Source organism: Mobula hypostoma, chromosome 4, assembly GCF_963921235.1.
Source record: "Mobula hypostoma chromosome 4, sMobHyp1.1, whole genome shotgun sequence".
Classification (NCBI taxonomy): Eukaryota; Metazoa; Chordata; class Chondrichthyes; order Myliobatiformes; family Myliobatidae; genus Mobula; species Mobula hypostoma.
In genome coordinates this window covers 67,351,757-67,379,157 of record NC_086100.1, presented here as the reverse complement: position 1 = coordinate 67,379,157, position 27,401 = coordinate 67,351,757, and the positions used below count along the sequence as shown (strand labels likewise).

General features: G+C 40.8%; 1 protein-coding gene and 1 long non-coding RNA gene across 2 annotated transcripts in view; one reads left to right on the top strand and one right to left on the bottom strand.

Annotated features, from left to right (window-relative positions):
• Positions 1–5,070, bottom strand: part of LOC134345361 (solute carrier family 25 member 36-like) — an 85,668-nt gene extending 80,598 nt beyond the window's left edge. The window contains exon 1 of the mRNA XM_063045891.1: positions 4,839–5,070. Coding sequence (XP_062901961.1) covers positions 4,839–4,879 — 41 coding nt within the window. The 5' untranslated portion in view covers positions 4,880–5,070. The remainder of the gene's footprint in view (positions 1–4,838) is intronic.
• Positions 5,071–5,177: 107 nt separating this feature from the next.
• LOC134345362 (uncharacterized) overlaps positions 5,178–27,401 on the top strand; it is a 62,367-nt gene continuing 40,143 nt past the window's right edge. Inside the window, exon 1 of the long non-coding RNA XR_010017663.1 lies at positions 5,178–5,275. This is a non-coding gene — a long non-coding RNA (uncharacterized LOC134345362). The remainder of the gene's footprint in view (positions 5,276–27,401) is intronic.

The window sequence follows — 27,401 nt, the reverse complement described above, 5'->3', positions numbered from 1 at the left end:
GCACAACTTAAAAACAAAAAAAAATCCATTGAAGTTTTACATATACAGAGGCCAAACAAGTTTATATTTCTAATGTAGGCATCGAGTAATCTGGGAAAATTCATAATCCTTCTTCAAGCACAAAGAAATATATACGTAACAGTTTACATAGAAAGTTGTTACAAGTGAAAGACAATAAATTCAAATTGGCTACCTGCATTACTGTAAATTATATTCACAGTCCATTAGTGCCCAACATCTTTCCTCCTCCACTTCTATGCAAGATAAAACTATGTAATGCTGACAGATGACAATAGAATATTTATAAGATAAAAAATATTTTTTAGAATGCAAGCATCCTTAGCACACTCAGTGGCCACTTTATTAGGTACAACTGCTCGTTAATGCAACTACCTAATCAGCCAATTATCTAACAGCAACTCAAAAGCATGCAGACATGGTCAAGAGTTTCATGTTGTTGCTCAGACCAAGCATCAGAATGGGGGAACAATGCGATTTAAGTAACTTTGAAAACGGAATGATTGTTGGTGCCAGACAGGGTGGTTTGAGTATCTCAGAAACTGCTGATCTGGAATTCTCACACACAAGCCTCTAGAGCTTACAGAGGTGAGTGCCGAAAAACAAAAAAAAATCAGTGAGCAGCAGTTCTGTGGGTGAAAACATTTTGTTAATGAGAGTTCAGAGGAGAATGGACAGACTGGTCCAAGCTAACAGGAAGGTGACAGTAAAATATATAACCATGTGTTACAACATTGGTGTGCAGAAGAGCATCTCTGAACACAAAACACATTAAACCACAGCAGAAGATCACACCAGGTTCCACTTCTGTACCAAATACAGTGGTCACTAATTATATATCCCCTACCTCTAAATATATTTGAAACATGGTGGTGACCCTCTTTTTTTCCCAGCCACTGCATACCTTTTGTAGAAGGTACATCTGCAACATTGTAGCATTTATATCCAAGGATGATGAAGGAATAGTAAAACATTTTCGTAAGATTATTCCCACACATAAGCTCCATTTCCCCCTCAAATTTAACTTACAGAGAAGCAATTTTTTTTTTGTTATTCTATACTGACTTTTCAAAGTTGTCAAATTTAGAAACATAGAAAAACTTCAGATTGCTTATTATACCACTGTAGCTTAATCAACCGATTGGGTTCATGCCAGCACTGAAAAGGACAATCCCATCAGTCTCATCCCCTTTTCCTTATTTCCCTATACCCCTGCAATCCGTTATCCTATCAACTCTCCTTTGGTTCTTTTGCCAGGCAACTAAACTAAAGGGTAATGTAAGGAGTGAAGTAAGCCATCAGCATATCTTTGGGATTTGGAATGAAAATGGCAGAAACCCCACTCGTTACATGCAACACCACACAAGATATACTGAAGTGATAATCAAACCTGGGTTCTCGAAGCTACAAGGCATCAACAACTGCTTTGCCACCAAGCCATCAACATTGGCATCCATCCAACATTGTGGAAAATTACCCAGCTAAGTATTGTTGAGAAAAGGCAGGACAAATCCAATCGAGCTAATTCATCATCGACAAAGTGATGGGAAAATGTCACTGCCAAGTTACACTTACGAGTACAGGTTCTCCCTTAATTACGAAAGCCTAACTTATGGACACTCCATACACATAAGCAAGCATTTGGGAAACCAGCAGGATGATTTTGTTTATTTCCAATTCATCCAAAAAAAAAAATCAGGTTCTGAACAGTTCCTTGGAAGGAACCTGAAGGACTGCCAGTAAGCTGCTCAACAATGCAGAGACTGGATTTCACTAGAACTCCAGACACCAAAATAGCCTTGGCCCAAACACAAGCAAAGAATGGAATTCAAGTTAAAAGTGACTGGTCTGCACATCAATGCAGCATTTGACCAAATCAAATCCCCACAAGTGATTGTGGCTCTATCTGCCTGCTGCTTGGGTCCTCCTTATTGGTAGCAGCGATGGACTTGGTAAATATTTTTGGAGAAGCTTCAGCAAGAAACTACAGTGTGTTTTGTAGACGGCATACACAACAGATGGAGGAAATGAATACTTAGTGTTGGATGACATACACTCCTCTAGTGAGCAGCATTTCACCTCTTCCAAATTTCAACACTGGAACAGTTTTGGAGTGTCCCGGAGAACTGCTCGCCACTGGATACCCAACTCTCAAGTTGCCCTTATAGATTTTGTATTTATCTATCGGATTTAGCAGAATTTGTATTCAATGTTGACCCCAAGGCATTTCTGGTAGGGAACTCGGTAATGGTGATGTCAATGTTACTGAATATAAAGAAAAACTGTTGAAGATGGATATTGCCTGCTACTTCCGTGGCAGTTGTTACTTATCACTCATTAGATCATACCAAAACGTTACTTTAATCTTGCTGCATGCAGACATAAGCTGTTTGGTTTGCTGAAGATTGTAAATGCAAAGTGAATAATGTGCAATCATCAGGAAATATTCCTATTTTTGCTATTATGAGGGAATGAGGTGAAGCAGCTAAAGTTGGCTTTAGGACACACTGGGGGCATCACTCAGGAATACACACATTGACGTCTTCAGGCTAGATGATTGATCTCCAACAACTATCATCTTTTATCCAAAGTATGACTCAGTCATTTTAGCATTTTCCCATGATGCTAGCTGTTTCCACTTAACCACCACAATGAAATGATGTCTTGACGTATAGGCCAGTCATCTCACCTTTCCTCAAAATAAGTTTGTTGAATCAAAGCTGTTATGTATGCCTGGACAGGAGTGAAGCTCAAACTGAGAATTGGTGTGGTTATTTATAAATGCTATTTGACACATTGTCAATGACTGTTTCCACCGTTTGGTGATGAGGAGACCAGTTGGACAGTAACTGGATTGGATTTGTCCCGATTTCATAGACAGCACATACCCGTTCAATATTCCCCTCTGTGCGGTAGATATCATTGGTATAATTGCACAAAAAGCTGGACTAGTTCTATAATGCAATACTTCTACACCACAGCTGAGACATTATCCTCACCGGCATGCAAAAATTTGGTTTAGAGCACCTATCTTTCCCCAAGAACCAAGATTAAATTCTACCCATCCCACTTTCTGTCAAAATTGCAAAGAGAAAACATGGCAACTCAATAGCAAATTACAATCACAAAATGCTGGAGGAACTCAGCAGGTCAGGCAGCATCTATGGAAAAAAAGTACAGTCGGCCCAAAATGTCAACTGTACTTTTTTCCACAGATGCTGCCTGGCCTGCTGAGCTCCTCCAGCATTTTGTGTGTGTTGCTCAGATTTCCAGCATCTGCAGAGTTTCCCTTGTTAACAAATTACAATGAATGATCAGAATCACTATTATTAGCATACAAAACAAATATGATAAATGACAGCAAACAAGTCCTGACGCAGGGTCTCGGCCTGAAACGTCGACTGCACCTCTTCCTAGAGATGCTGCCTGGCCTGCTGTGTTCACCAGCAACTTTAATGTGTGTTGCATGATAAATGACAGGTTATTTCAGGTAATGCTTAAGGTGTTCAGAATTTTAAGGAAAGAATTTAATGTTATTTCTTAGTCATAATTATTGTGATGCAGTTTGTGTTGCTTGTTGCATAAAGTAAAACTATTATAGCAGTTACAAAACTTTTCTCCACGTACTCTTCCCCCACTGTCAAACAACATTCTTCATTGTAGAAGTTATTACTAACTAGCTCTAACCCACAGCTTTACCCCAATTAAATCTTCATGATGGGATGGATATTCAGGATCAGTGTTTTTCCACTGTATATAGGTTTCATTGTACGAGATCAAAAGAGACCTCTTCACTCCACCACCAACATGAAAAATTCAGAGAAACAAGAAACTGTAGATACTGAAATATGGAGCAAAAAAAAAAGTGCAGGAGGAACTTAGCAAGCTCCAGCAGCATCTGAGAAGGAAAGTGGATAGTGGACATTTTCAGATCAAGACTCTTCATATGGACTTAATAGTCTCAACCTGAAACATTTTCCATTTCTCTCTACAGATGTTGCCTAACCCACTGAGTTCTTCCAGCAGTTTCTTGTATTTTTTTTAAAACAGTAAAATTAAAGCTCTGAATGTGGGAACTTAAGTTTAGCTTGATCTACTATGAATGGAACTGCAACACAGCTGAGAATGAACTGGGTGTATCATTTTCTGGGTCAAGCAAACTATTCGAACTATTTGCATTAAATATTGATGGGAAGAAATAGGATAAATGAAGGAATATCAATTTGACATACAAAGTAACTTGCAGTTTATGGATTTCATGTTTTTTAGGTTTTCTTCCCTTCAATATTTTGTTTAGTAGCAGTTAGATTCCAAATTAAAAGCATATATAATATCGCTTGTGTAAAATAAGAAACAATTCTTGAAATCTTGAACTTTTACACCAAATGAATGATGGAGTCACAACAGAAGAGATCCACTGCAAAGATCACCACAGACAAGTCTTTTTTAAAAACTGTATAAATAATTAATTTGCATTCACTGGCGCTGGAGTACTGCCACTGTCAGTCAGGCTGCAGTTCACAGCCCTGCCGTGCCGTAATCCTCGAGTCGGCGGCTGAGAGTCAGCAGGTCGGCAAGGGCGCCAGGCAAGCCCGCGGATGGAACGGGGCCTGCACAAGCAACCATAACCACAATACGCACTCACACTTCTTATCGGACACGAACGATGTATAAATAGATGAAGAGATCACCTCGGATCGCCTGCCTCTGTGAGGACCGAAGCACAACCTTCATGACAAAATAAAAAAATCCAAGCCCCTCCCCCCCAAACGCAGACATGTAATCCCGGGGCGAGAGGCAAACGTCCCGGCCCAACCTACCCGCCAGCAAAGAGATGTATCAAGGGCTCCCTCTGATTCATGGTGAATCATTATTGTCGTGAGCCAGCGGGACCGCCGCCTTCTCTGTGCCCGGGGCCGGCGCCGCTGCCGCTCGCACTGTGTCGGAGCCGCCAGCCACCGTCGCTCCCGCTGCCACTGACCGGAGAGAAGCAGCTGCACACCGTCACCCTGCTGCTTCGCTGCGATCAATTATTATTAATCTCCAGCACAAGGGGCTGCCTGTCTCCTCGTAATAATTTTTTTCGCTGGCGGTTTCATCCAATCACGCTGGGAGCATTCACCGTGCGCGATGCGGTCACGGTGTCGGCGCCGTGCAATGTTGAAGTTTAGCAACTGCTCACGCTTGCAAGGCGTGGAGCGATGGCAGTATCGCGAGGAGTAGATGCCGAGCCACGGCCAGTCTCTGTTTTAAAAAGGTCAGATCCACTATCACTTCCTTTCGTTCAGGGTTTAAAAACTGCAAGATGCACAGGAGCGAATTAGGCTATTTAACACCTTCAGTCTGTTGATAATACCTGAAATGCATATCAATTCTATTTAACTGACTTACAATCATAAAGCTAAATACAACTTGCCTATCAAAATAGCATCTTAAGGATTTAAAATCAAATTGGGAAAGAATATAAATTTTGGCAATGAGAAAAGGACTTTTTTTAAACTAATATCTAAAAGTATTATCAAAATGACCAAGGACAATTTGAAGAGGTTCGCTCTCCCTGATACTTTTCCTGCACATGCGTTAACAAAAGCGCCATGCCAAGTTTTAACCGGTCAGCTGACTATCTGGATAAAGATACAGTACTCATAATTTGGAAATGAAAACCAAGGAGGATTTTGACTGACCTTGGGGAAAGAAACACTGGTCAGCTTTCTAGAGGGATTGTTCAGGGTGACGTGAACACTAGCATATGAAAAGGCACACTCCTTGGCAAGGTATAATTTGAAAGAGTGGGGGTGTGTAGGGAGGACGAGTGCCAAGGCTGCTGCAACCGGGAATAAAGTACAGGAGTTAAAAGACTCACAGCCCCAGGTTTAGGAACAGTTAACGTTCAACCATCTGGCCCATGGTGGATAACTCAAATCTGACCTGATTTCATAACTTGTGGAATAACTTTCAAGGACTGTACAGCTCATGTTCTTAGCCTTATTGATTGATTGATAATACCATAAGACATAGGAGCAGAATTAGGCCATTCAGCCCATTGAGTCTGCCCCAGCATTCCATAATGGCTGATTGAAATCCCATTCTCATTCCCTTTCCCCTTGGCCTTTGATGCCCTGCCTTAAATATACCTAATGCCTTGGCCTGTACAGCCATCCGTGGCCATGAATTCCTTAGATTCACCAGCTTCTGGCTAAAAAAAAATTCTTCATCTTCTGTTCTAAATGGGCATCCCTCAATTCTGAGGCTGTGCCCTGTGGTCCCAGACTCCCCCAGTATTGGAAACATCTCCACATGCACTCTATCTAGGCATTTCAGTATTCAATAGGTCTCAATGAGATCTCCCCTTATTCTTTTGAACTCCACCAAGTACAGGCCCGGAGCCATCTAACACTCCTCATACGTCAACCCTTTCATTTTGGGGATCATTCGTGCAAACCTCCTCTGGACCCTCTCCAATGCCAGCAATCTTTTCTTAGATTAGGGGGCCAAAACTGCTCACAGCACCCTAAGTGCAGTTTGGCCAATGCCTTATAAAGTCTCATCCTCACTTTTTTATTCTAGTCCTCTCGAAGTGAATGCTAACATTGCATTTGCCTTCCTTACCACCATTTCAACCTGCAAGTTAACTGTTAGGGAACCCTGCACAAGGACTCCTAAGTCCTTAACGCCTCTGTTTTTTGAATTTTCTTCCAGTTTAGAAAATAGTCCACACCTTTATTCTTTCTAGCAAAGTGCATGACTGTGCACTTCCCTGCACTATACTCCATCTGCCACTTCTTTGCGCATTTGCCTAAATTAGTTTTAAGTTCTTCTGCAGACATCTATCTTCGTATCATATTCAAACTTGGCCACAAAGCCATCAATTTCTTCACATTAACATATAATGTGAAAAGGAGAGGTCCCAACACTGACCTCTGTGACACACCACCAGTCACCAGCAGCCAACCAGAACAGGCCCCATTTATTCCCACTCTGCCTCCTGCTAGTCAGCCAATCTTCTGTCCATGCTAATATCTTGGGCTCTTGTTATGCAGCCTCATATGTGGCACCTTGTCAAAAGGCCTTCTGAAAATCCAAATAAGCAACATTCACTGACTCTACTTTGTCCATTCTACCTGCTACTTTCTCAAAAAATTCCAACAGATTAGTCAGACAAGATTTAGAAAACTATGCTGATTTTGGCCTATTTTATCATGTGCTTCCAAACCTCAACCTTAATTATAGACTCCAATATTTTTACAACCATTGATGTCAGGCTAACTGGCCTATAATTTCCTTTCTTTTGCCTCCCTCCCTTCTTAAAGTGTGGAGTGACATTTGCAATTTTCCCTTCCTCCAGAACAATTCCAGAATATAGTGATTCATGAAAGATCATTACTAATGCCTGCACAATCTCATCAGCTACCTCTTCCAGAATCCTGGGGTGTAGTCCATTTGCTTTGGGTCTCTGATCTACCTTCAGACCTTACAGCTTCCCAAAGATGGTTATAGCAGCTACTTCCACTTTTGCCTCCAGACACTCTCCTATTTCTGGCATACTGCTAGTGTCTTACACAGTGAAGACTGATGCAAAATACTTATTAAGTTCGTCTGCCAATTCTTTACACCAAATGACTACCTTTCCAGTATCATTTTCCAGTGGTGCAATATCCACTCTTGCCTCTCTTTTACTCTTTATATATCTGAAAAACTTTTGGTATCTTATATTTTTGGTTAGCATACCTTCATCTTTCAACTTTTCTCTCTTTATGGCTTTTCTAGTTGCTTCTGTTGTTTTTTTAAAGCTACCCGATCCTTTAACTTAGCACTATTTTTTGCTATATTATATGCCTCCTCTTTTCCTTTTATGCTGTCTTTGATTTCCGTTGTCAGCCACGGTTGTATCATCATTCCATTAGACTACTTCTTCATTGTTGGGATGGATCGACAGTATCTTGCCCCTTCTGAACTGCTCCCAGAAACTTCACCCGTTGCTACTCTGCCATCATCCCTGCTAGCGTCCCTTTCCAATCAACTACGGCTAGCTTCTCTTATGCCTCTGTAATTCCCTTTACTTCACTGTAAGACTGATACATTGACTTTATCTTCTCCCTGTTAAACTCAGGAAGCAGTGATCATAAGATGATTGTCCTGAAGAAGGGTCTTGGCCCTTTTTCATAGATGCTGCCTGACTTGCTGAGTTCCTCCAGTATTTAGTGTGTGTTGCATAAGAAGATAGAATTCTAACACCCGGTCCAGTATTGACATTCCCTGGTGGGCTCAACCATAAACTGCTCAAAATAAGCCATCTCGTGGGCATTCTACAAGTTCCCTCTCGTTGGATCCAACACCAACCTGATTTTCCTAATCTACCTGTAGATTGAAATCCTCCATGACTGTCATAACATTGCCCTATTGACATGTCTTTTCTATCTCCTGTTGTAATTTGTAGCCCACATCCTGGCCACTGATCTGGGAGGTGTACATAACTCCCATATGGGTTTTCTACTCTTGTAGTTCCCTAACTCAACCCACAACAATTCTACATCTTCTGATCCTACTGTATGTCACCTCTTTCTAAGGATTTAATTTTTTACCAACAGGGCCATCCTACCCCCTTTGCCTACCTGCCTGTCCTTTCGATACAGTGTGTATCCTTGGATGTCAAGCTCCTGACTATGATCTTCTTTCAGCCATAACTCAGAGATGCCCACAACTTCATGCCTGTCAGTCTCTAACCGTGTTACAAGATCATCTGCTTTACTCCATTTATGCATGCATTGAAATATAACACCTTCAGTTTGTATTCATCACCTATTTCAATTTTGGCTCCCTGTTATACATTAACTCATCCCACTGACTGCAATTTTGCCCTACCATCTGCATGTCCTTCTTCACAATCTCACTACACACTGCTCCTAGTTGTATAACAATTGGTCCATACTCAGGCCTATCACTCTGGTTCCCATACCCCTGCCAAATTAGTTTAAACCCTCCTCAATGGTTCTAGCAAATGGGCATGCAAGGATATTGGTCCTGCTCGGGTTCAGGTGTAAGCTGTTGTTTTCGTATAGGTCATACCTTCCCCAGTAGAGAACCCAATGACCCTGAAATCTGAAACCTTGTCCCCTGCACCAATTTTTCAGTCACACATTTGTCTGCCAAATCATCCTATTCTTACCCTCACTGGTATGTGACACAGGCAGCAATCCAGAGATTACTACCCTGGATGCCTTGTTTTCCAGCTTTTTGCTTAACTCCCTATATTCTTTCTTTAGGACCTCCTCCCATTTCTTACTTTTGTCGTTTGTGCCATATGCAGTACAACTTTTGGTTGTTCACCCTCCCCCTTTATAATGTCGTGGACCCAATCCAAGATGTTCCTGAACTTGGCACCTGGGACGCAACATACCAATTCAACGTACTATTTGAACTTTCACAGCTACAGGATCTGCTTTCTGCTCCTCTAATTATGGAATACCCTGTTACTACTGCACTGTAGTAAGGCACTAAAGTGCATGAAAAAGCATCTGTGGGAATTATATTAGCCAAATCATTTAGCAAAGCAAACCCCATTTTTAAGTCTTATCCACCATCCCTCAAATCATGTTACTTGATTTTGGGAGTATAGATAAATAAACTCCTGGGAGTGTACAATTTAAGCCTACACATTTGTCACTGAACTCAGTAGAACAGTGAGGTGTAGTATTAGTAGTGGTTAAGTGTATAATTATTCGTTGACATGAGTATATTGCATAGGATAATAAAATTTTTATAATGTGAAATTTTGACACAACACATGCACTTGTAAGATTTTCAGCATATTACTTGTTGATCTCTGGAGTTATTATTTTACAATGAATTTTAATTTCTCTCAGTTATGCGACATGTGGGCTGCTAGATCATTTGATTATTATACATTTCACTTTGAATACGCCCATTCGTAAATGTGCTTGTTCATGGTGGAGTATTAGGACGCTGATCCTGGCTGTGTTAAATAGTCTTGAGCTTACTCATTTGTTATTGTGCTTTACAGTCATAGAGTCATAGAGAAGTACAGCACAGAAGTTGGCCCTTCTGCCCATCCCATCTAGTCCATGCCAAAACCATTTAAACTGTCTACTTCCATTGACCTGCACCGGGACCATAACCCTCCATATCCGTACTATCCATGCACCTATCCAAACTTCTCTTAGACATTGAAATTGAGCTCACATGCGCCACTTGTGCTGGCAGCTCATTCCACACTTTCACAGACCCTCTGAGTAAAGAAGTTTTCGCTCAAGTTTCCCTTAAACTTTTCACCTTTCACCCTTAACCCATGATCTCCGGTTGTAGTCCCACTCAACCTCAGTGAAAAAAACCTGCTTGTATTAACCCTGTCTATACCCCCATAATTTTGTGTACCTCTATCAAACTTTCTCTCGATCTTCTACTTTCTAAGGAATACAGTCCTAAGATATTAAATCTTCCCTTATAACTCAGATTGTCCAGACCTGGGGACATCCTTATAAATTTTCTCTGTAATTCTTTCAACCTTGTTGACATCTTTCCAGTGGATAGGTGACCAAAACTGCACACAGTAGTCCAAGTTAGGTCTCACTAACATCTTATACAACTTCAACATAACATTCCATCTCCTGGACTCAATACATTGATTTGTGAAGGCCAATGTGCCAAAAGCTTTGTTTATGACCCTATCTACCTGTGATGCCACTTTCAATGAATTATGGATCTGTATTTCCAGATCCCATTGTTCTACCACACTCCTCAGTGCCCTACTGTCACTGTGTAAGCCCTACCCTGGCTGGTCCTACCGAAGTGCAAAACCTCGCACTTGTCTGCATTAAATTCTGTCTGCCATTTTTCAGCCCATTTTTCCTTCTGATGCAGATCCTTCTGCAAGCCATGATAGCTTTCCTCATTCTCCACTACAACTCCTAATCTTGGTATCATCTGCAAATTTGATGATCCATTTAATCATGTTATCATCCAGATCATTGATATGGATGACAAACAAAAAGGACCCAGTACTGATCCCTGCGGCACACCACTAGTCACAGTCTTCCAGTCAGAAAGGCAGCCATCTACTATCACTCCCTGGTTTCTCCTACAAAGCCAATGCCTAATCCAATTTACTACATCAGTTTTAATGCTGAGCCACTGAACCTTTTTGACCAAATTCCCTTGTTAAAGTCCACGTAGACAATATGCCTTGCTTTCATCCACTTTCCTGGTAACTTCCTCGAAAAACTGTAAGATCGGTAGACATGCTCTGCTATACCATGCACAAAGCCATTTTGACTATCTTTAATCAGTCTATTTCTATCTAAATACTTACATACCTATTTCTTTAGAATATCATTCAATAACTTTCCCACAACTGATGTCAGACTCACTGGCCTACAATTACCTGGTATGTGTATCCTCTGGTACCTCTCCTGTCACTCAGGATGATTTAAATATCCCTGCTAGGGCCCTGTCAATTTCTGCACTTGCCTCTCATAGGGTCCAAGGGAAAACCTTGTCAGGCCCTGGGGATTTATCCACCTTGATTTGCTGCAGGGTAGCAAACACCTCCTCCCGTGTAATCTATATAGGTTCCATGAAGTTGATCCCGCTTTGCCTCATTCCTATAGACTGTGTCCACTTCCTGAGTGAATACAGATGCAACAAATGCATTTAAGATCTTCCCCATCAGTTTTGGCTCCACACATGGATTACCATTCTCGTCTTTCCGAGCACCTATTTCATCCCTAGCAATTATTTTGCTCTTAACATACCAATAGAATCCCTTAGGATTCTCCTTCACCTTGTCTGCTAGAGCAACTTCATGCCTTCTTTTAGTCCTCCTGATTAATTTCTTAGGAGTTCTCTTGCATTTTTTATACTCCATCAGCACCCTCATTTGTTCCTACTTGCCTATACCTGCTATGTACCTTCTTTCTCCTCTTAACTAGGGCCTCAATATCTCTTGAAAACCAAGGTTCCCTACACTTTACATCTTTTATTCTGACAGGCATAAGCGTTGTCCTCTAAAAAATTCTCTTTTGAAGGCCTCCCACTTACCAAGCACACCTTTGCCAGAAAACAACCTGTCTCAATCCACGCTTGCCATATCATTCAAACATGATGGCAGAATATAATATTAATGGTAAGACTCTTGGCAGTGTGGAGGATCAGAGGGATCTTTGCGTCCGAGTGCATAGAATGCTCAAAGTAGCTGCGCAGGTTGATTCTGTGGTTAAGAAGGCATATGGTGTATTGGCCTTCATCGATTGTGGAATTGAATTTAGGAGCCGAGGAGTAATGTCGCAGCTATATAGGGCCCTGGTCAGACCCCACTTGGAGTACTGTGCTCAGTGCTGGTCGCCTCACTACAGGAAGGATGTGGAAGCCATAGGAAGGGTACAGAGGAGATTTACAAGGATGTTGCCTGGATTGGGGAGCATGCCTTATGAGATTAGGTTGAGTAAACTTGGCCTTTTCTCATTGGAGCAACCGAGGATGAGAGGTGACCTGATAGAGGTGTATAAGATGATGGAAGGTATTGATCGTGTGGATAGTCAGAGGCTTTTTCACAGGGCTGAAATGGTTGCCACAAGTGGACACAGGTTTAAGGTGCTGGGGAGTAGGTACAGAGGAGATGTCAGGGGTAAGTTTTTTTACTCAGAGAGTGGTAAGTGGGTGGAATGGGCTGCCGGCAATGGTGGTGGAGGCGGATACGATAGGGTCTTTTAAGACAGCGGTCCCCAACCACCGGGCTGCGGACCGGTACCAGGCCGCAAAGCATGTACTACCGGGCCGCGAGGAAATGATATGAGTCAGCTGCACCTCTCCTCATTCCCTGCCACGCACTGTTGAACTTGAACATAGGGTTGCCAACTATCCCGTATTTGCCGGGACATCCTGTACATTGGGCTAAATTGGTTTGTCCGGTATTTCCCCCGCTAAGGTAGAGTGTTCCTATGAAACCGTTCATGCCGAAATGGTGTAAAGTGCAGAAGCAATTACCATTAATTTATATTGGAAAAAATTTTCAGCGTTCCCAGACCCAAAAAGTAACCTAGCAAATCATACCAAATAACACATAAAACTGAAAATAAATAACAGTAACATATAGTAAAAGCAGGAATGATATGATAAATACACAGCCTATATAAAGTAGAAATAATGTATGTACAGTATAGTCGTGAAGATGAAGGCAAAACCGATTTGTGTGGAAAAAAAAATCGGCACGTACACGCGGTCAGAGCCTTCTCTATTTCATGAGGAGACTGAGGTCCTTTAACATCTGTCGGACGATGCTGAGGATGTTCTACGAGTCTGTGGTGGCCAGTGCGATCATGTTTGCTGTTGTGCGCTGGGGCAGCAGGCTGAGGGTAGCAGACACCAACAGAATCAACAAACTCATTCGTAAGGCCAGTGATGTTGTGGGGATGGAACTGGACTCTCTCACGGTGGTGTCTGAAAAGAGGATGCTGTCCAAGTTGCATGCCATCTTGGACAATGTCTCCCATCCACTACATAATGGACTGGTTGGGCACAGGAGTACATTCAGCCAGAGACCCATTCCACCGAGATGCAACACTGAGCATCATAGGAAGTCATTCCTGCCTGTGGCCATCAAACTTTACAACTCCTCCCTTGGAAGGTCAGACACCCTGAGCCAATAGGCTGGTCCTGGACTTATTTCCTGGCATAATTTACATATTACTATTTAATTATTTATGGTTTTATTACTATTTAATTATTTATGGTGCAACTGTAATGAAAACCAATTTCCCCCATGATCAATAAAGTATGACTATGACTATGCGCACGGCACACATGCGCACACAGGTGCCCGCGCAAAAGCTTCATGGTCATGGTGGTCTTTCCTGGGGTAAAGTGTCCCGGGATTTGACTGCTACTTTTGTCCCTTATTTGCGAGTGAGAATGTTGGCAACTCTAACTGTAAAAGACATGTTGAGGTGAGTTTAACCCTACTTGAACGCCCCCCCCACCCCCCCGGTCGGCCGGTCTGCAAGCATATTGTCAATATTAAACTGGTCCGCGATGCAAAAAAGGTTGGGGACCCCTGTTTTAAGAGACTTTTGGATAGGTACATGGAGTTTAGAAAAACAGAGGGGTATAGGTAAGCCTAGTAATTTCTAAGGTAGGGACATGTTCAGCACAACTTTGTGGGCCGAAGGGCCTGTATTGTGCTGTAGGTTTTCTGTGTTTCTATCATTTTGGATACCATCAAAAATTAGCCTTTTTTTCAAATTAGAATCTTAACCTGTGGACCAGATCTGTCTTTTTGCATATTTACTTTGAAACTAATGAATTGATGCAAGGTGTTCCCCGACACAAACTTCTCTCACCTGCCCTCTCTCTTTCTCTAACAACAGATGCAGTATCACCCACTCTCTTGTTGGGATTTCTGTATGCTGATGAAGGAAACTTCCCTGAACAGATTTGACAAACTCTATCCCATCTGGTCCTTTTGCAGTATAGGATTCCAAATCAATATGTGGAAAGTTATAATCACTTACTATCACAACCTTGTGTTTCTTGCAACAGTCTGGGATCTTTGACAAATTTGTTCCTTTAATCCTTAGGACTGTTGGGTGGTCTGTATTATAGCCCCATTAATGTGGTCATACCTTTCTTATTTCTCATTTCCATCCAATGCCTCCCTAGACAATTTCTCCATTCTGCCCTGACAGAGCACTGCATGATATTTTTCCTGACTAGTAACACCACCCCTCCTCCTTTATTCCCTCCCACTCTGTCACAACTAAAACAAAGGAACCCCAGAATACTGAGCTGCCAATCCTGCCCGCTCCTTCAACCAAATCTCACTAAAGGCTACAACGTCATAATTCCAGGTGTTGATCCATGGCCTGAGCTTTCCTACGATACTTCTTGCATTGAAACATGCGCAGCTCAGAACACTAGTCGCACTATGCTCAACCTTCTGATTCCGGACTCTAAAGCTAGAGAAATTCATGTCAGCTGGAGTTCTTTTACCGCTTTTAATAAAAAATGTGTATGAACATTGGTTGGGAATAGGGTAAGTATTGGCTAGGTGTCATATTTAAATGGTTTGCTGACTGTCTTTGTTTACCTTGGCCATGCATTAAGAAAGAAAAATTAAACGAAATAAGGGAAAATCTTTCTTTTTTCAATTCTCTACTGGCATGCGTTAATAAGATGGATTTTAATCATTATGTGATTGACTCAGAAAGTAAATGAGCTGGCGAGTTGATTGACCAGTTGATTAATGAATAAGATCCAGATTGTGTTGAAAGCTGTTCAATACAAGCTAACAATACATTATCTTTATATAAGTATTTTAAAAATGAAGTCTCCCAAGCAAATTCAGTGCGTGTTACTGAATAACATTGACCAGCCTCAGGAAGCAGGAATGGCATATCGAAAATGGTGTCAACTTATCAAGGGTAATTTAGATGCAACAAAACATATTGATTGTGCTGAAGGGGATTTCATCAACTATACTTGGAATAGTTTAAGTGGTAGGGGATAAGACCTTGATGAGGATTTCAAAAATGGAATAGTTGAGACGTAAGCGAGAGACAAGCTACAGAGATAGAAGCAGGCAAACACATGCTCATAGGAGAGGTGAACAAGTGCTGATGTTGAAGTAACAACAGCAAACTCTGGAAATATCTACGAGGTCAGGAGAGGAAGGCAGTGCTAACATTTATGCTCAGTGACCTTTCATCAGAACTAGCTCAATAAAATATTAACTCTGTTATCAGCATCTTCAGCTTTTATTTTTGATTTCCAGCATTGGTTGCTAAATTTGAAAGCTGTCTGATTCATTCCGAAGCATTGGCCAAGGAGAAAAGTGGTAAGGGTAGAAAAGGATTAGAGCTTCTGTTGTTGATGATGGCTTCTTAGCATTTAGCTGTTAAGACTCTTCCAAAACTGATAAATGAAACAAAAGTAGTGGAAAGGCTAAGGGAGATGGCTGTATTTAGGCAATGAGAAGGGGCTAAAGATGGCTTTTTGGAGCCGACCAGTGATCATAATGTGGACATGAAAATGGAAGCTGTTGGAATTACAATTACAATTGGACAGTGAAGAAAAAGATTCCACGTAACTGGCCCATGGGGAAACCGTGCTGGAGGAGGAGGTTACAGTTGACCAGCTAAGACAGAAAGGATAAAAGTGAATGAGGAAATTAAGGAATGGTCAATAAAGCAGCATGATGATGATTGTGTAAAATTTAATAACATAATGAAGTTAACATTCTGTAGAGGATTTGCTATATATTTGAGTTAATTAAATAAGTGGTTTTTGAATTAATTACATTTCCGAGACTGAAACTGCAGGAATTCACTTAACTACCACTGCCATGGCAAAGTTCCTAAAATTAATATATTATTGTTGCTACCTCATTTCTCTTGTGTTCAAAGATCATATGTCCTCCAAGTTTGAAAATCAGTATTGTACTTAAAAATGTCTTCATCTAATATTTTTTAGAAACCCTTGTAAAACTTTCTGATGGCTTTTTAAGACACATATCTCATTTAATATTAGTTTCCACCATCTAGGAAAGCTCTCCTTACTGTTCCAGGTAGGTGCACAGTTACTGATTTTAATTGGCAAAGGTGATATGATTGTATTTATGCCACAGCACAATTAAAATCAATCATAAGGTCAGGAGTCCATTTGGAAAGGTTACAGTGCAGATTTTTTTTGCAATGGGATGCAAATTCAGACTGAAATTAGTATACCCTTAAGAGCTTTTTATTTATTAATAATATCTCCCGGGCAAACCTACATTGTAAAAACCACCCACTGATTTTATCAGGTAGTAAAAAGTTGTATGTGAGAAAACTGGTCAGAAATGTTGATTCCTATTGTGAGTAAATTGCTGTGTCTCATGAATCAACATATCACAATCCTTTCTTACAACATTTTGGCAACTTCTCTCCATGTGTAAAAAATGCTAAAAAAAAATATGGATATATTTAGAAAGACAAGATTGATTTGATAAATTCTTCTGATATCTTGCTGTTTTAACATGAACACAGATCTCATCTTTCAGAGAGTTACTTTCATTTAAACCTAGCATTAGTTTTAAAATAGATTGTGTAGAATATTGCTGGAAACAGCAAAATGGATTTAGGTGGGATGCAAACGATTGCTACATCTAGTTTAAGATTCTCAAACTTCTTTTAACAAATGAAAATGTTTTCCTTGAATGAGAAAGGTAGGCAGAAATGTGATGGAAAATGACAAAAAGTTATTAAAGATTTTGATTACATTAAACTTCAGCTATAATATTCATTCAGAGAGTTTACAGGTACTAAGAAATTCCAGCAGTTTTGACATGCATGTTCTCAGTGGCCACTTTAATTGGTATTCCTGTACACCTGTTCGTTAATTCAAATGTCTAACCAGCCAATCATGTAGCAGCAACTAAATGCATAAAAACATGTAGACATGGTCAAGAGGTTCAGTTGTTGTTCAGACTAAACATTACAGTGAGGAAGAAACACAGTCTAAATGACTTTGACTGTGGAATGATGGTTAGTACCAGATGGAGTTGTTTAAGTATCTTAGAAATTGCTGATCTTCTGGGATTGTCACACACAACAGTCTCTGGAGTTTACAGAGAATAGTGTGAAAAACAAAAAAACATTCCATGGGTGGCAGATTGGGCAAAAATGCCTTGTTAATGAGGGAGGTCACATGACTGATTCAAGCTGACAGGAGGGCAACAGTAATTCAACTAGCAATGCATTACAACAGTGGAGTGCCAAAGAGCTTCTCTGAATGTACAACACATTGAACCTTGAAGTGGATGGGCTACAGCAGCTGAAGACCAGCAACATACACTCCTTGGCCACTTCATTAAGTACAGGAGGTAGGTTCCACTCCTGCACCTAATAAGTGGCCACTAAGTATCATTCTAACTCTTGCTGGAAAGTTGGGGTTGTGCATTTCACTTAAAATAGGAAATCAGAGGCCATATTTTTCTTGCCTTAATTCCTCTTTCCTCTTCCCCCTACCCAAAGCTTTTTTGCTTTCTGAGCAGATAAAAATGTCAAATTAGCAAAAACAGTAAGTAAAAAAGCAGCACGTGCTGGGAATCTGAAATAAAAAGCAAGTCATCAACCGGAAAGTTAACCGTTTCTCTCTAAGTATAAACTGTATGATATGCCGAGCATTTCTAGTGTTACCATTTTAAAAAAAATTCAAGTTGAGAAAACCTATTCTCAAATATGGAGACAGAAGAAACTGCAGATGTTGTTTATTCTTGGCAGGATGGTAGGGTAGTAGAATGCTCCTCTTGCAAGGTGGGGAACCTCGCAGTGTCCCTGGCGACTACATCTGTGGAAAGTGCACCCAACTGTGGCTCCTGACAGACCAGGTAGAGTAGAATTTATTATCAAGCAATCTATATATTACCATAATACCTGCTAGAGATTCATTTTATTATTAACAGGAAAATAAGTAAACAAATACAAAAGAATTTATGAAGAATTATACATAAACAGAGACAAACACCAACATTCAAAGAAGACAAATAAAAATATAATATCACAGAGCATGAGTTGTGAAGAGTCCTTGAAAATGAGTCTATAGGTTGTAGAATCAGTTCAGAGCAGAGGTGAATGAAGCCTGTGGATAGTGGTCAACTGTGATTGGTGGTATGAGACCAAAGGCCTCCTTCCCAATGGTAGTAGTGAGAAGAGAGCATGGCCTGGTTGGTGGGGGTCCTTGAAGATGGATGCTACTTACCTGTGGCAGCACTCCTTGTAGATGTGCTCCATGATGGGGAGGGCTTTGACTGTGTACTAGGCCGTATCTACCACTTTCTGTAGATTTTTCCATTCCTGGAAAACTTCTAAGATAGTAGAGGCTCTGTTGTCCTTTTTGTAATTGCATTTATGGGCTGGTATCAGGACAGGTTCTCCGATAGGGTAACACCAAGGAATTTACAGTTACTGACCCGTTCCACCTTTGATTCCCTAATGATGTGGTGGACATCTGGTGCCTTCTTCTTGTAGTCAATAATCAGCTTTGTTTATGCTGATATTGAAAAAGGGGTTGCTGTAATGGCACCCTGAACCAGATTTTCAATCTCCCTCCTATATGCCAATTCATCACCACCTTTGATTCAGCCAACAGCAGTGGTGTCATCAGCTATGGCATTGGAGCTGAACTCGAGCAGGGCCAACTTTGAGGGGATTAAGCAGGATATAGCTGGTGTGGACTGGAATGGAATAGTTGGAAAGTGGACAGCTTTTAAAATGGTGATATCAAGAGTCCAAGGACACAGCATGTTCCTGTTAGAGTAAGGTGAAGACATACCAACGTTCAAGGAACTGTGGCTAACAAGAGCTATCGAGGTTCTGGTGTGAATGAATCCCTCAATGAATATAAAAAGTTCAAGACCAGTATTAAAAGGGAAACCAGGAGGGCATAAAGAGTGTATGATATGGTTTTGGCGGGCAAAGGTAAAGATAATCCCAAGAGGTTCTTCAGTTATATAAAAAGTAAATGGTGACCAGAGAGAACTTCTCCGTGGATTGTCACCTTGTCGTGGTGGAGAAGCTTGTGTGGTCCTGTAATCCCGAGAGCAATGGCGTCTGGAGCTATGCTCCTGGTAGGATCACCCATGGCGGTAAGGTCGAGGGTGAGGTCCCTGACAAAGAACAATCTAATCAAGACCTCAATGGTGGAACAGGCAGATGAAGTTACTTCGAACTCAACGGCTGTGAACACGGATGAAAGCTGCAACAAATCCATCAGCTCCGATCGTCGTGGTTTCCATGCCATTGGAATCAGTTGGTTGATTTGTGAAGTATTGTGTGCTTCTTGGAGTGCAACATCAAGTACACGTTAAACAAATACATGCACACGCATCTTCACTCTATAGGCCACTTCTTCAGAATGAAGACCATCATCCTCAGCCTCGAGGGATAACCATGACGACGACAACAACCAGAGAGATACTAGGAAATCTCAAGGACCATCAGGGCCACTTACTTATGGAACTGCAGGAGATGGCTGAGATTTTAATGTCTGTTTCTCCTCAGTGTTCATTAAGGAGAAGATCATGGATGCCAAAGAAATGAGGATAAAAGGAGTTGAGGTCTTTGATTAAATGCATATTACATGGAAGGAAGTATTTGCTGCCTAGAAGTGGGTTAAAGTTCAAAGTAGATGTATTATTGAAGTACATATGTTAGCGTATACTACCTTGAGATTAATTTTCTTGCAGGCGTTTATAAATAAAAAGAAATACAATCGAATTCTATGAAAAACTATAGCTAAAGAGACAAAGACTGACAATCAATGTGCAAAAGACAAATAGGGCAAATAGAAATAATGCTGAGAACATGAGTTGTAAGGAGTCCTTGAAAGTGAGACTGCAGGTTGTAGAAAAGTTCAGGTATGGTGAATGAAGTTATCCACATTGGTTCAGGAGCCAGATGGTTGCAGGTTAATAACTGTTTCTGAATCTAGTGGTGTGGGACCCAAGGCTTCTGTATTTCCTACTTAATGGTAGAAGTGAGAAGACTGCATGGCCTGGATATTTATAGTCGCTGATGGATGCTACTTTCTTGTGACAGCACTCCATGTAAATGTATTCAATGGTGAAGATGGCCTTGCCTGTGATGGGCTGGACTGTATCTAACAATTTCTGTACCCTTTTCCATTCCTGAGCATTGGTGTTTCCATACCAGTATGGAAACCTGGTTCCATACCGGTTCCATACCATATAGTAGTAGTAGTAGTAGTTGTGCGATCACTTGAGATGAGTATGGTGTTCTCCTGAGGGTTTATGGAAAATGCCTGTGCATGACTTTGTTTAATGTGGGAAGCTGATGCATGGGCAGTCACTACACTGCCCTTGACAGATTGTGGTCCAAGTACAGTGGCAGGTGTTACAGGACAACTGGAGACCCTTCACTGATGCAGCCTTCCGTTGCCTTCAGGCAGATGTGACAAGCCATCATCTTCACCCAGTTCCACAGCTGAGGTCTTGGTTGGATCACTCTTTGTCTGGATCCCCCCCAATTGAACTTACCACTACTGGTGACCCTACCAGCAGTTAAGCTCCAGAGGGCAGGCATTACTGTCAGGATCTCAGGAACTCACAGCAGGTGTACTGAGGAGATAATGGTGTTGATTGCTGAGCTGTAATCAATAAGCAGCAGCTTAAATAGGTATTGTAGTTGTCCACATGGTCCGAGGCTGAGAGGAGAACCAGAGAGATTCTGTCCATGGTGGTAGGCAAACTGCAGCTAGTCCAAGTCCAATCCTTGCAGAGTTAGGATACTCTCCAGTGCATATCTGTAGAAGTTTGCCAAAGATTTTGGTGACATGCCAAATCTACGCAAACTTCTAAGAAACTAGAGTCTGGGCAAATCCCCAAGGGCAGAATAGCTGCATTCCTGGATTTTATGGGAGGACAGGGAAGAAGTCACAGAGACCCTAGTAGAAATATTTGCTTCATTTTTAGCCACTGGCAAAGTTCCAGAAGACTGGAGGGTGGCTAATGTTGTTCCATTGTTCAAAAAGAGTAATAACAATAGACGAGGAGACCTCAGGCCAGTGAGCCTAAATTCATTTATAGGGAAATTACTGGATGATATTCCGAGGGACAAGATCTATTCTCCCTTGGATAGTCATGGCATGATCAGAAATGGTCAGCATGGTTTTGTACATGGAAGATAATGTCTGATGAATCCTTTTGCAGGGTTTTGGCCCAAAACATCAACTATACTTTGGTTGACATGGGCCAGTTGGGGTAAAGGGCCTGTTGTTATGCTGGGACTTTATAAGGAGTGTGATGGATTACACTGTGACATACCAGCTCTGGGCAAGGAACATAGTTATTGCTTCTTTGCCTGGGGTGATTCCATATAGCTCTTCTGTGGGTGCTGCATGAAGCAAAGATACAGGACATGAATTTAAAACAGCCAACACATGTCCAGGGGTTCCTCAAGAGAAGAGGGAGAAGGCTTCATGCTCCCATAACCTGACCTTTGATGGTATAAAAGGAGGCCCACTCGATCTCCAGTTCTCTAAGATGTCATTTAACCAGAGGGTATTCCTGCTCTTCTGGAAATCCTGTTCTGTACCTGTCCATCCATATTTTGAGTCAAATGTGGCAGAGATACTGTATGATTCCAATTGTGTGTGAACATCTAACCAAGCACTTGTGTATAGATTGCATTTTTGAACTTCTTACCCTTCAAGCCCCTAGAGCTTCTGATCTGTGCCATGTTTCTCAACCCACAAGCCACTAAAGAATCAGGAAGATCATTGATATTCTGTTAATGAATGAATGGCATAAAGTTTTTCTCTTGGGTAGGAATTTGGGGCTAGAATTTGAGAGAATTATAAGTTTTGTGATACTTTGGAAAGTGATGGATTGCACTTAGGTGTTGAGTTAGACTCCCTAACCACCCCCGCCCATCTCAATATGAATTACAGAGGCTATCATCCAAAATTTCACATGGTGTGGGACTTGGCAAAGTCATTCTTCATGGTCAGTGTATTGTTACTGGGAGATTATATGAATCAGCCATTTTAGGGTGGTCCATAATTCCTTCCATATTTTTGGTTGCTGTTTCTCAGGAAAATAAGCCATCCAACTCTTTGGTTCCTGTTCTGAGGCCTGACTTGTGCAGCTGAGTGCTAGTCTAATGACAGCCAAGAGACCAATGGGAGCCGAGTGGAACATGTCATTGGGATCCTCAAAGTGACGTTCCAATGTCCCAACTCTCCAAGAGTGCACTGTAGGACTCTCCAGGAGCACCAGACGCCACATCATCATTTACTGCATGTTTCATATGCTAGACATAATGTGAGGTCAGCCTTAGCGTGAAGAACGGCAGCAGGAAAGAAGTAAGAAGAAGCAGATGTTGATGATATAGATATGGCATAATAGTGTATCTCATAGTCTGGAGATTCTCCTGAGGATCCCATTTCACTGATTCCACTCCCCAAGTATCGAGATATTAATTAGGCCAATGTTCACACTTCTTGAAATAGCCTTGGCATTTAATAGTCATAGTATAGAGTTAACAATGCCTACCTTACTTTGAGTATCAGTCTGTACTGAAGTAGATTTCCTCTGCATTTGCTTCTCAAGCCATGTGTAATGTTGCAGATAGTGCCACAGTTAGCTTTCAAGAGTCTCACTCATATAGATTATAATTGTATGGTTTGTTGATCATTACCATAGGTTGCCAATAGCAGAAAATTCAAGGGGACGATACATCATCTGTGCTTAACCAATGGAGTTAAAATTAGTAACAAAATTTAAAGTATGTGACTGTGCAATGGTGGATGACAGATCAGAAGGCTGAATAGAATACAGGAAACAACAAAGGAAAGATTAACAAAAATCTTTATCAATTTGGTAATTGGGTTGCAAATTGGTAAATGGCTTTCAATCTAGGTAACTATTCACTCTACAAGTTTGACTTCTCATGCATTTTTGGAAGTCAAACTTGTGTAGTGAATGATTGATCCCTGGGGAGTGTTGTGGAACAGAGAGACCCAGGAGCGCAAATGCATAGATTTCTGAAAGTAGCGGCTCAGGTAGACAGGCTGGTGAAGACAGGCACACTGCCAGGGCACTGAATTTGGGAGCTGGAATGTCTTGCTGCAGGTGTACAAGATGTTGGGAAGATATCCCTGTTGGGAAGTGCTGTGTAGAGTTTTGACCACCCTGTTATAGGAAAGACATCATTAAACTAAAAAGAGTGCAGAGAAGACCTGCAGCCAGGCCTCCAAAGTCTGAGTTATGGCAAGGAATTGGACAGACTAGGACTTTATTCCTTGGAACACAGGAGCTTGAGGTGACCTTACAGAGGTGTATAAAATCATGAAGGGGTATGGACAGGGTCAATGCATATACAGTACTTTAGCCCAGGGAAAAGGAAGTAAAAACTAGAGGGCATTGGTTGAAGTTGAGATGTGAAAAGGAACCTGAGGGTCTATTTCTTCATACAGAGGCTGCTGTGTATATGCAATGAGTTGCCAGACAAAGGTGCAATTACAATATTTAAAAGATATTTGAATACGTGCATGGATAAGAAAGGCTTAGAACAGAGTTTCCCAACCTATTTTATGTCAGAAACCCCTACCATTAACTGACGGGTCCATGAACCCCAGTTTGGGAGCCCCAGGCTTAGAAGGATATGGGTCAAATGCATGCAAAGGGGACTACTTTGGTGGGCACCATTGTTGGCATTTCCAGGATGGACCAAACAGCCTGTTTCTATGGCTCTAATAAATAAAAATCTTAACAGTGAAGGAAACTCCTGAGTAGAGTAAGCTTGCCAGAAATCTATAAAAACTATTGAGCTTGTATAGGTAATTATATAAAAAAAACAAAATGAAGTTATAATTGTGAGCATTAGATAGCATATAGTGAGTATCAGGAACTAATAATCGAAAGCAAGGAGATGGCAGACCGTAAATGACCTTGAGATCGGGAATACATTTTGCCAACAGTGTTTGTTTTTTTTTACATTAGCTGTGAAAGTGTTTAATATTCTGTAAAATGATTTACAGGTTGACTAAAAATGATCCTTCTGTCTTTCTGGTGGGCTGTTGTGAAAATTCTTTAATGTGATTGACTGAGCCGGGTTGATGTGATCACAATTTTCTGGTCATCTAAGAATCACCCTGAATTGATGTTTGGCAGCTATGATGCCCAAAAAGGGCAATGTTCTTGCCTTAAAATATCACTGTCAGTAAGGCAAATGTCAAGCCTTCACCACTGCTCATGATTGAATTCAATAGTGGCTCCATCCAAAATCTCTCGCCTCACCTTGTGGGAGAAATGAACAATCTCGAATATAATTTTTACTGACAACTCACTAATTAAAATCAGAAAGAGCTGCAAATCTGAAACTCCATCCAAATGACTCTCATTAAGCTGCAACTTTGGAAGTCTCTCCCTCAGGTGTATTTAATGAAAAATGGTAAATTTGCAAGAACATCCAGTCCAAATATCCAAGCTAAATTGGGCAATTTTGTCTATATGCTGGTTAACACAGTACAGTTCACTGTAGAATCTCATGTACCTCATATATATCTACTTGTGCAGGTAAAGCATTAATAGCTTCATATGTCTTTGCATGATCAATGCTATACAACTAGAGGAGCTCAGCAGGTCAGGTAGCATCTGTGGAGGTAGAGGGATAATGTTTATAGTAGAAACCCATCCTGATGCAGGATCTTGACCTGAAACACTGACTATCCGTCCTGCCTCCATGGAAGCTGTCTGACCCATGGAGTTCCTCCTAAACTGAACTAAAATGGCCTTTTGTGCTTGCCACTAGTTCTTTGGTTATATTCATGAAAAACTTATCATGTCCATATGTTTTATTACAGGACTAATTGATGTAAATTAACTCGTGATTCATCTCATGGGGTGTTGCCTATATGTAGAATTAAATTTTAGCCTTGAGGAGAAAAGATAAGGGAGAAAAATGGGGTATGTGATCTTTAGCTGAAAAGATAGCAAATTATAGTAATTTGAGTAAAACGAAAATTCGACACTGCAATAGAGAAACTGGAATACAGAAATAGAAACTAAAGTAAGTGTATTAATGATAAGAAGTGTTCAAAGCATATTTTACAATAAACTAAAATTAGATATAAATATAATCCTTTGTGGCAGTTTTCTGGCATAATTAGCGTTGTGCTTCCAATAAGATGTCCATATGACTTGGCAGTATTCACAAATCCTTACTTAAATTAACTGCACTAAATAGAAATAAAGTGCTTCAAATTTACCATTAAGATACAAGTCACATTCTGTGAATCAAATTTTGTCAGAGCTTTATAATCATTTCCATGTTTGAACTAATTTAATTCAGAAAATTAAATTTTCTGTACTAATTAGTGGCTGGATTGTAAAAGTTAAGGAAGGCTTTTTTTTTTCATTTTAACTGAAATAGGTGCATCTCTAACCAAGTTCATTTTAGTACCAAAGCAATTACGATGTGGATTGGTTGGCAGCATTGACATTAGTTTTATGTTATTATGTTGCTGTTTAAATCTGTGGGTATGAGCTGGAGTTAAAGGCTTCTCTATTACATGTGAATAAAACAAAGGCTTCATTTATGGTTTTTCATTACCTCAAATACTTCAGTGATTTTTGAGTTCTGAATTTAAATCTTTTTTTTTGTGTAAGCACCCAATTCATTCATTTGTTCTCTATTAGCCTTGATTTAAGTAGTAATACTGTATCTAGTTCTGAATGGTCCATGAACACTACCTGACTATTTATCTCTCATTTTGCACTACTTTTACAACATATTTTTAATTATAACCTACAATAATTTTTAAATGTATTGCACTGTACTGCTGGAGTTGAACATTGGGCTAGCAATCCCATCCCGTAAGAACCCAGAGCAACAGAAATACCAACAGAAGCTCCAAAGACCTCAAGCCTGGGAGAGGAAGGATCTTCGCCTGGAAGATTAATGAAGTTGTGTGGTGAAAGTGGAAGCCGCAAGGCCAATCTGACATCTGCCAGACCAAGACAGAGGACTTAGGCGAGCAGTGATAATAAATCTGATTCTGATCCATCTGAACAGATGAAATTGTTGTCAAAAACACTATGAAATAGACCCCTTCAGTCAAATTCTGTCACTATTTTGCAGAATATTTCTACTCAGTCTCCAATAGCCATACCAAACTCCCAGTTCCAGACCATTTTAGTACTTTTTCTCATCCTCACACTGACTTGTTCATCCTTGCTCTTCTCTACAGCCAAGATGAAGCTTAACACAAACTGTAGGAGCAACACATTGTATTCTGCTTGCGTAATCTACAATCCAATTTCATGAAGTTGTTTTCCCTTTTATTGCTCCTTCACATCATCAGGTCCTCTCATTTTCTTTGTCCCCCTTCCTATGCACCCCACCCCTTTCTTCACCTATCTTCATCCCTTTCTCTTCCTGGTCCATCCATCTGTCACTCATCTTTCCCCTGACTCAAATTCTCACATCCTTTATATCTGAATCCAGCTTTGGTAACGTTTGTGTTCTTGCTTATCTCCTGCCATCAGCGGTCTCTCATCTTTGCACTCACCTTCTTCTATCTGTTTTGTTTTCTTACCACCCTTTTAAAATAAAAGAACAATTTAGCCACTCTTCAATCTTCTAGAACTTTGACAGTGGCTAAAATAGAACATGTATCCCTGCGGAGCCCTCCCACAAAATCAGAGTATGTACTCCATCTGGTCCTGGGGATTTATCGACCATAGTGTGCTGTAAAGCTGCAAATATCTTTTATCTCTTCAGCAACCATGCCTTTCTCCTCAGTGATCACAGGGTACTCTTGGTATTTTCCTGCTAGATTCATGTCATACCCTCCCTTTCCCTTCCCAATCTCCC